Raw genomic sequence first — 9,854 nt, 5'->3', positions numbered from 1 at the left:
AAGTCCCCTTAACCTAACCCACGTCCACCTAACCTAACCTAACGTAGACGTGTAAACGTAATGTGTAACGCGTAACGTGTAAGGTCGGCTGTCGTGTGTGCTTGACGGCAGATTGGGTTGGTCTGTAGATTCGGATTGCGGTTTGCCTCGGTCGAGGGGTTGTGGGTCGGAAGCGGCGAGGGGCGGCGGCGCCTGTTGCGCAGGCGGCGTCCGTTTGCGGCGGGCAATTGTTGAGAAACGGCTGTGAATGTTGGCGGGCGAGAGGAGGAGGACGGCGCGCGATGTGGCCCGACGGCTGCGGGCCGATCGGGAAACGGCGGGAGGGCGACGGAAGGCGATGGGGCGGCGGAGGCGCGTTTGCACGGCCGTCATCGCCGCACGCCTCGGCTTGTGTGGCTGTGGCGCCGGCCGCGCTGGCCGGGCTGCCGCGGCGACGGTGTGGGAGTTTTGCCGAAGGTTTGGCCATTGTGGCGGGTCGTCGGCTGGGGCTGTGGGGGCGGCATTTGGGCGGGGGCGGCGATTCTCGGCGGGCCGACCCAGGCTGTAGCGCGCGGTAGCTGCAGTTTGGCCGTGGTTTGCGGCGCTGCCGTGGCGACTGGTTGGCGACTGTGGTGTGGCTGTGTGTAGCCCCATCCTCGGTGGTTTGAAAGGCGCGGGCGGTTGTGGCGCAGGTTTGGGGCTGCTCCGCACAGGCTGTCGGACGTTGGGCGGTAGCAAGCGCGGGAGGCGCGGCGCGGCGGCGCGCAGAGTGGCGGCCGCTCTCTCGGCCGTCCGCGCCCGCCCGCGACACTGGCTGGGCCTTGTGATTCTCTGCTCTGCTGCTGTGCTGTGCTTGCGTGCCTGCCGTCCCGCTCGCTCTCGCTGTGTGTTACGCGCGTCGTCGAAATGGCAGATCAGGCGGCTACGAACGAGACTGCTGCGGCACCCGCCGCCACCGGCACTACGAAGAAGGCCAAGTCTGCGTCGTCTGCGAAGAAGCCGCGCGCCAAGCCTGCGCACCCGCGCACCTCTGAGATGGTGACGGCCGCCATCAAGAGTCTGAAGGAGCGCGGCGGGTCGTCGCTGCAGGCGATCAAGAAGTACATAGCCGCGCACTACAAGCTGGACGCGGAGAAGCTGGCGCCGTTTATCAAGAAGTACCTCAAGTCGGCCGTCGTGGCGGGCGAGCTGGTGCAGACGAAGGGGAAGGGCGCGTCCGGCTCGTTCAAGCTTGCCGGCGCCGGCGGCGGGGGGGCGGCCGAGGGCGGCAAGGCTCGTGCTGGCGGTGCCAAGAAGAAGCGCGCCGCTCCGGCCAGCAAGGAGAAGAAGGGCGCCCGTGCGGCCGGCGCAAAGAAGGCTGGTGGCGTGAAGGCGGCGACCGGTCGGAAGGCGGGCGCCGCCAAGAAGGCGTCTGCGGCGTCGGCCGCTCCCGCGGGTGCGAAGAAGGCGGCTGCGGCCAAGCCGGCCAAGGCCAAGTCGCCGTCGAAGGCGAAGAAGGCCGCCAAGGTTCCGACGAAGAAGCCGAAGGCGCCGCGCCCGAAGAAGGCGACGACGCCGTCTAAGGCGAAGGCTTCGCCCAAGAAGAAGAAGTAGAGTAGAGTAGAGGAGAAAGAGATGGGAAAGGAAGGGTTTGGCGCTTGACTCCGTCGTCCCCACCCCCCGTCGTCGTCTAGTGGCGCGCAAGAGACGCGCGGCCCAAAACGGCCCTTCTCAGGGCCATCAAAGCACGTCGGGGAAGGTTTTGATTGTCGTGTTGCGTTTGGTGTGGGTGTCTGTCTGTATGCCCGTGGGGATGCTGTTTGCGTGCCGTGGTGGTTGGATTGCGGGGGTCGGTGGCGGGTGTGGGCGGCGGTAGCGGTAAGCGGTGTTGTTGTTGTCGTGGTTGATTGTCGCCGTGTTTGTGGCGGCGGCCGACGGTTGGTTTTCTGTCACGTTGTTTTGTTTGAATACGTTGGATGGCTTGCCTGCGTTCGTTCTTCTCGGATGTCTGTCTTGTCGAGTCGTGTCTGGTCTTTGTTTTGTTCCTTTGTGTGTGTTATGTTTTGCAACGGGGGGCACGTTGAGATGTGGAAGGAGTCGGCGGGGATTTCGGCGGCGTGTAGAGCGAGCGAGCGCGCCTGCCTGGCCGTTGGCCGTCGGAGTGGAGTGCGGGTTTTTTTTTTGTTTTCGAAACGAAAGCGGCGGGCGGCCGGCCAGCCAGCCAGCCGTGCGGTGTGACGTCGGCCGTTGGGTATTGTGCGCTTGGAGCGCCGGGGGAGGGATGATGTGTGATTGTTGCGCGCTGCTAGCAGGCAGGCAGAGTGAGCGGGTGTGGCGGACGGACGGGAAGTGGTGGTTTTTGTTTTTGGGTTGCGGGGCGAGAGGCAGGCGACCGACAAAGTTTGCTCGCGACGGAGAGATGTTAGTGGCCCTGAAAAGGGCCGTTTTTGTTTGTGCGGTGCGGTGCCGCGGCGCGGTTTAGGCGCGCTCGCCGCGGATGCGGCGCGCGAGCTGGATGTCCTTGGGCATGATGGTGACGCGCTTGGCGTGGATTGCGCACAGGTTGGTGTCTTCGAAGAGGCCGACGAGGTAGGCCTCGCTGGCCTCCTGCAGGGCCATGACTGCGGAGCTCTGGAAGCGCAGGTCGGTCTTGAAGTCCTGGGCGATCTCGCGCACTAGGCGCTGGAATGGCAGCTTGCGGATGAGCAGCTCTGTGCTCTTCTGGTAGCGCCTGATTTCTCGCAGGGCGACGGTGCCCGGCCTGTAGCGGTGGGGCTTCTTGACGCCTCCGGTGGCGGGCGCGCTCTTCCTCGCCGCCTTGGTGGCGAGCTGTTTGCGCGGCGCCTTTCCGCCGGTGGACTTGCGGGCCGTTTGCTTTGTGCGGGCCATGGCGGTAGCGGTAGCGGTAGCGGAGCGGCGTGCGTGGAGGTTAGGTGCGGCGCGGCGTCCGGTGCTGCCTTGACAACGGGCCCGCGCGCCTCCGTGCTGCGCTTATATGCCCTCGGTTGCGCGTGGTGGGGGGAGGGCGGGCCAGAGTCTATATAGGGGGGCGGCGGGCGCGCTGGGCGCAGACCGTAGCCGACTCGCCAGCCGCTGCAGCTGCTGTTTGTGCACGTTTTGCTTTGCCCGAGGAAGGAAGGATGACAGGCCGCGGCAAGGGAGGAAAGGGGCTCGGCAAGGGTGGCGCCAAGCGGCACCGCAAGGTGTTGCGCGACAACATCCAGGGCATCACGAAGCCCGCCATCCGCCGCCTGGCTCGCAGGGGCGGCGTGAAGCGCATCTCTGGTCTGATCTACGAGGAGACCCGCGGGGTGCTGAAGGTGTTCCTGGAGAACGTGATCCGCGACGCGGTGACGTACACTGAGCACGCCAAGCGCAAGACTGTGACGGCCATGGACGTGGTGTACGCCCTGAAGAGGCAGGGGCGCACCCTGTACGGTTTCGGCGGTTAGGCTGCGTCGCAGCGGGCGCTGGCCTTCCCGCGGCCGTGCTTGTGGGTGGGAGAGACTAGAAAACGGCCCTTTTCAGGGCCACCACACTGTTCGGAAGTTGAAAAGTGCGAAAGAGTCTGTGTTGTTGCTGCGTGTGTTTGTTTGTTTCTTTCTTTCTTTCCGTTTGAGCGACGTGATGTGACTGGGAGGGGAGAAGGAAAGGAAACGTGTCATGTGGCTGGCTGTGTGTGGAGCTGCTTCGTTTGTGTGTCTTTGTATCGATCGCGACGGAGATGGCGGGCTGTGTGTTGTTGTGCGAGAGGCGGTGATTATTTGCTTGCGTGGTTTGGCTCTGTGTGTTTGTTTGCGGCGGCGTTGGGGTTTCCGAGGCAAGGCGTGTGGGCATAGGCGGCCGGATCAGCTGTTTCGTTCGTGTCGACGGCCGTTGCGCGCGGGAGTGGAGGGCGGTGTGTCGACACGCCTCCCTTTAACAATGGTCATTATTGCTGCCGTTGTCGGTTTGGAAGGCGACTGCGACCGTGCAAAATGTGTGTGTGTGTGTTGGGCCACACGGGCTGTGTGGACGACAAGATGGCGGACGTGCGCCGGCGGCGGCTGTGCTGTGACAGTGCAAAGTTGAAACAAAACAAGGTGCGGCGAGGACGACTGAAATTTTGCTTTGGACGTAGGTTTGTGTGGTGGCCCTGAAAAGGGCCGATTGTTGTGGGCCGAGCCGGCAAAGCGCGTTGCGTGCAGGGGAGCACGCGGCGCTGCGATTGCCTGGCCTCCTTTAGGCCTTCTTCTCGGTCTTCTTTGGCAGCAGGACGGCCTGGATGTTGGGCAGGACACCACCCTGTGCGATGGTGACGCCCGACAGGAGCTTGTTGAGCTCCTCGTCGTTGCGGATGGCAAGCTGCAGGTGGCGCGGGATGATGCGCGTCTTCTTGTTGTCGCGGGCCGCGTTTCCGGCCAGCTCGAGCACCTCAGCCGCGAGGTACTCCATGACGGCGGCGAGGTAGACGGGCGCCCCGGCGCCGACGCGCTCTGCGTAGTTTCCCTTGCGCAGGAGGCGGTGGATTCTGCCGACCGGGAACTGGAGCCCGGCCCTGCTTGAGCGGGACTTTGACTTGCCCTTGACTTTGCCTCCCTTTCCGCGTCCGGACATGGCGATGGGCTAGCGACGGTGCACACGAAACGGAAACGAAAACGACCGGTGCGAGCGGCAGCGAGTCGAGCAGCGGAGTGCGTGCCGGCGCACTCACTCACTCACTTTTACTTGCGAGCGATCCTTTGCTCGTGAAGGGGCAGGGTGAGCATCGGGTGCTATTCCTGCAAATATTTACTTATAAGATGTGGGAGGGAACTGACTTATTTCGGGCTGGCCTATCGGATGCGTTGCATCCATTGGTTGTTGCAAGGTTTTTATGCTTGCAACAGGTCGGGCCAACGTGTGGTCGGCCTGTGGTGGATTTGGTGGCCCAGTGCCTGGATGAGCCTATTGTGAGACCTGTGGGCCTCTTGATAAAACTGTCGCGCTGATTGTCGGAAGCGATCTCTCAGCAGAGGTATACCAGTTTGTTGGTGTAGCTGGGCAGTTGGGTAGCGCCAGGGTAGACGGAGGGCGAGCCGAAGTGCTCGGTTCTGCACCCTCTGGAGCTCAACAATGTGGGTTTCGGCCGCATTTCCCCACACCACGGCAGCGTACTCCAGCACCGGGCGAACCAGTGCCAGGTATAGGGTGATGCCGTGGCGAGGGGGAAGCGTCGAAGTCGGGTTGAGTAGAGGGTACAGGACACGAAGACGCCCTGCAGCCCTACCCTTTGCCTCCTGTATGTGGGGGCGCCATGTTAACCGCTGGTCTAAGGTTACCCCGAGGTATTTCGCGGTTTTACACCACGGGATGGGGCCTCCCGTGATCGTCACCGGCTCTAAGTCACGAGGCAGCATTCTCTTTGTGAATATTACTGCCTGACTTTTGGCAGCATTAAATTTCAGCCGCCATTTCGTCGACCAGCTTCCTAAAGCCTCACACCCTAGCTGGAGACGCCGTCTCATTTCTTGCAGGTTCATGCTCCGGACGAGCAGCGCAGTGTCGTCGGCATATAATGCGAGCGACACCCGCGCCACTCGCGGAGCATCTGCGGTGTAGAGGGAGTACAGCAGGGGGCCGAGTACGGACCCCTGCGGCACTCCAGCCTGGATCGGTCGTTGAGTAGACACACCCTCCTCAAGGCGCACATGAAAGGTCCGGTCTTCGAGGTAGGACTTCAGTAGCACCCCGTGCGACGTCGGGATCCCGTGCACGAATAGTTTGTACACGAGCCCGTCGTGCCACACGGAGTCAAATGCCCTAGAGACGTCCAGGAACACCGCCCCAAGGTATTCCCGGGTCTCCAGGGCTCTCATGGCTTCCTCCACGACACGCATGAGTTGGTGTACTGTGGAGTGGCCCCTGCGAAAACCGAACTGTTCATCTGGAAGCAGATGTTCGGCCTCCACGTGTCTGAGGAGGCGTTTGGCGTAGAGGCGCTCGAATACTTTCGAGAGTGTGGGCAGGAGGCTGATCGGGCGGTAGGAGGCCGCCAGACGGGGGTCCTTGTCTGTCTTAGGGATTGCTACCACTTCCGCGTGTTTCCACTCGGAAGGGTAGATTCCCGTGCGTAGGATGGTGTTGAAGATGTCTGCGAGCGTCTGGTATGCCTCTGCTGGGAGTTCGCGCAGGAGGATGCCGACGATGCCATCATCCCCTCCCGCCTTTTTTGGGCTGATTGTCCGTAGCTGCAGGGCCACTTCTTCCACTGTTATCAGCTCAATGTTGTCTCCGTCTTCTCTGGCCGCTAGAAAGGTGGGGAGCTGTGTTTCTACCAGGCGAGCGTGATCGGCGTCCACGACGTCCGCCACGGGCGTGAAAGACGCCGCGAAGTGGTCGGCCAACACGTTCGCCTTTTCATCGGGGTGGCTGAAGACCTCCTGGCCTACCTGAATTGGTGGGACGCGCCTACGTCGTCTCAAAAAAGATTTTGCGACGCGCCAGGCGTTGCCGTCAGCAGGGTCAAGGGTTTCCACTAGGGCCGCCCATTCCCTGTTTCGGTGGGCCTCGACTGCAGCCTTGATCTCCCGGCGCATGTGGTTCAGCCGGGCCTTCGTGTGACGTTGGCGTGTAATTTGCCACTCTCGGAAGAGCCGGTTTTTCTCCCGGATCGTCTCCCTGATTTCGGGCGGGAGGCGACGGGAGTTTACCAGTGGATGTTGTGCGGGAGGCGGTGAGGCTGCCTCGGCGGCCTGGAGCAGTTTTTCGCTCAGGTACTGCAGGGCAGTGTCCGTGCCAACCTCAGAAGGGTCTGGGGCGTCTGTCAGGAGAGGGAGGACCTCCTCCTGATAGCGCTCTCGATTTAGGTGCCTGAAGTTCGGACGACGTGGCGGAAGGGCCGCACCGACGATGTCCACGTCATAGATCACTGGGACGTGATCTGATGACAGTGCACAGCGCGTCGATGCGGAGATGTGGTGCCCTATACCCTTGAGAATTGCTATGTCCAGCACATCGGACAACAGATCCTGGCGAGCTGGGAAGATGGTATGTTCGAATGGCCCCAGAGCTATGGCGCCGTTTCTCTGGGCAGCTCTGAGGAGACGGCGGCCATTGGCATTTGTGAGGCGGGAGTTCCATTCCGCGTGCTTCGAGTTGAAGTCACCCGCAATGAAAACCCGCCTCCCAGCCGCCAGTAGCGCGTCGATATCCTGGTCGGCAAGAGTAGCGCGTGGGGGCTTATAGGCAGCAACGAAGGTTATCTGTCCTATTGCGGTGGACACGCTGACTGCTGTGGCTTCCACCGATACTAGGTCAGGGAGGTGGGTGGCATGGTGCATCAGTGCACGTCTAACATACACGGCTGTCCCACCACCGGCAGTCGGCCTATCATAGCGGTAACAGGCGTAATTGGCTGCCCTGACTTGGACTCCAGGCTTAAGGTGGGTTTCGCAAACGAGACATATATCAACTGCTTCGTCCTGCAGAAAGTTGCGAAACTCACCTTGTTGCCTTACCAGGCCGTTTGCGTTGAATCCGCAGACGGTTAGCCCATGTATGTGCGGGTTATCCATGGTGTGGGGCTGGGACGGTGCTGGCCTGGAGGGCCGCCGTGACTGCCTGCACTAGTACTGGGAGTTGCTGGAGCATTGACGTCAGCGAGTGCAGGAGGGCATTTAGCTGTGTTGTCTCCAAACAGGGTTTATTGTGGGGTTCAGGAATGGCTGTTGCAGTATTCCGAACCGGTGGGATGTGTGCAGCAGGTGCCGTACGACTGGCCACCTGTGCGTTTGCCTGACATGTTTGGTGTGGGGAGCTGGGGGTGGGACGCAGTGGGCCCTGACTGCAGTCTTTGGTGCTTGTTGCGGGTGGTGTGGGGCCTGGCTGGGCTGCTGGTGACTGGTTTGTGGCAGCCGGCTTGTTCGTGGCGTCTGGGGGTGCTTGCTGTCGCTCCTGGTGGGCTGGGGCCGCGCCTTTTGCGGCTGTGGCATAGCTGGTGCCTTGCTGGACTGGGCGTGACGTTCCACGTCCGCGTCCGCGGCGCCTGGTCTTTTTAAATAGGTTGCAGCCCCTGTAGCTGGCCACGTGTTGTTCACTGCAGTTGCAGCATTTCGGCGGTTCCTCTTTGCTCTTTTTGCAGTCTCTGCTTTGGTGGGAGCCCGCGCATTTGACGCAACGGGCAGGCATTGTGCAGAAGTGTGCCACATGATCCAGGCCTTGGCACGAGAAGCACTGTGCTCTTCGCCCCTTGGCCCGGAGCGGCTCAACTTCTACGTCAACTGTAGCTATTGTTTTAAGTTGAAATATCTTTCTGGCCTCGATGCTGTCCACCAGGACAACGAGGAACAGTGGCATGTCCCTCCGTGTCCTGGGTGACTTCATGAGGCCTGCTGATCTAACGCTGTACCCCAGGGCGAGGAGTTCCTCCTTGAGGTGATCAGGTTCCATACTCATGGGCAAACGGCGGAAGACTACCTTCAGGAGAGGGAGCCGCTCTGCATCATGAGTGTAGCAGAACAGCCCCTCCTCCCGAATCTTACTCATGGTTGCGCGGTAGTCGTCCATGTTTGCGGGTGTGATGCGCAACATCTCGCGCCCAAGGGACTTTATTTTGGGTGGTGCGGACACACCATCAGAGAATTTTTCTAGGAAGGCTCGGAAGGTGTCCTTCCAAAGGACATTGATTGGTGGTGGGGCCACCCTTTTGGGCGGCCTTGGCGCTTCCTCCATAGCCTCGGTGTCGATTGGGGCGGACTCGAACGAGTTTGCCGTCGGGAGCGGCTGCACCTGCTCGAGCTTCCTTGCCCGAGCCGTGTGCTTCCGCTTGGGGACGACAAACTCATCTTCTTCCTCCTCTGCTTCAATGTCTTCTGTGGCGCCTTCAGGCGCGGTTTGCTTCTTCTTCTGCTGCGGCATTCTGTGGGCAGAAGAAGGGGTGTTTTCGGACGACTCATCGTCATCCGCCGGCCTTTTTCGCGATGGGAGTGAGACTTCCATAGCCTCGCCATCGTGGATTAATTTTTCCAGGTTGGCTTCTGGAATAACGTCCTCGTGAGATGCTGCTGGCAGGTCAGCAGCCTCTTGACTGGCCTGTACCGTGGGGGGAGCCAGCAGGGCAGTGGGTGCATGAGACGCCACGCCTGGTGGCTCTGCTCCCTTCGGGGCCGCCTCCGGCAGTGCAGTGTCCTCTTGCGTGGACACGCCTGGCGGGGCTCCCGGCGGTACCTTGGCCTCTTCACTGGCTGCGCCTGGCAGTGCGGCGGCGAGGTCGTACTGTAAGAACCTTATGTAAGCCTTTTCCGCGGCCTCGCGTTCAGAGGCGGTGGCGGCTTTGGCCATGCGGTTCATTACAACAAAGAGTTCGACCGTTGTGAGTGGGCGATACCCTGGAGGAGCGGTCGCGGGGGTCGGAGCATTGGAGGCCGCCGCCAGAGCGTGCTCTGACGCGGCGACCACCGCCGCGACGTTCGCAGCGATGTTATTGCCTTCCATGGGGAAGACAGGAGCTCTTGAGGGTGGGTGCTAAGCGAGTGAGCGCGGACTGGTCCCACGTGAAGGGGGTCCTGACTCACGGCGTGCCCTAACAGTCCCTAGGCGCAATACAAATTGATGCTGATCAATTTGTATTGCAGCCACGATAACGGTAACACACAATTTTGCCGCTAGACGAACTCGCAAGCGAGTCGTTAGCTGGAGAAGTCCGCTACCGCTTCTGCCACGTGGCCACCTTCGGCCCGCGTGCCTTGACAAAGGCGCGCGAGAACAAAGGCGCTCGTGAACAAAGGCGCGCGACGGACAAAGCGCTGCGGAGAGCCCAAGCGACCTGACGCTGCGGCGGCTCGGCGCAGACTGCGTGCGTGCGTGCGTGCCGGCGCAGCCGGGGTGGGGGTGCTTTATGGGCTCGGGTGCGGCGGCCGGTTGCGCGCGCGCCCCAT

At 61.7% G+C, this 9,854-nt stretch overlaps 1 protein-coding gene across 1 annotated transcript; it reads right to left on the bottom strand.

The window, feature by feature from the left end:
• Positions 1–7,763: 7,763 nt before the first annotated feature.
• Positions 7,764–9,411, bottom strand: LOC126452203 (nascent polypeptide-associated complex subunit alpha, muscle-specific form-like; the record flags this gene model as incomplete). Its single annotated transcript, XM_050091040.1, has 2 exons — positions 8,460–9,411; positions 7,764–8,062 (listed from the first exon to the last, which is right to left on the bottom strand). Coding segments are annotated over exons 1-2 (1,251 nt in total), but the record flags the coding sequence as incomplete, so codon positions are not given.
• Between the last annotated feature and the right edge of the window lie 443 nt (positions 9,412–9,854).

This window comes from Schistocerca serialis, unplaced genomic scaffold (genome assembly GCF_023864345.2).
Source record: "Schistocerca serialis cubense isolate TAMUIC-IGC-003099 unplaced genomic scaffold, iqSchSeri2.2 HiC_scaffold_832, whole genome shotgun sequence".
In the NCBI taxonomy this organism is placed as follows: Eukaryota; Metazoa; Arthropoda; class Insecta; order Orthoptera; family Acrididae; genus Schistocerca; species Schistocerca serialis.
This window is presented reverse-complemented; position numbering and strand designations above follow the sequence as displayed.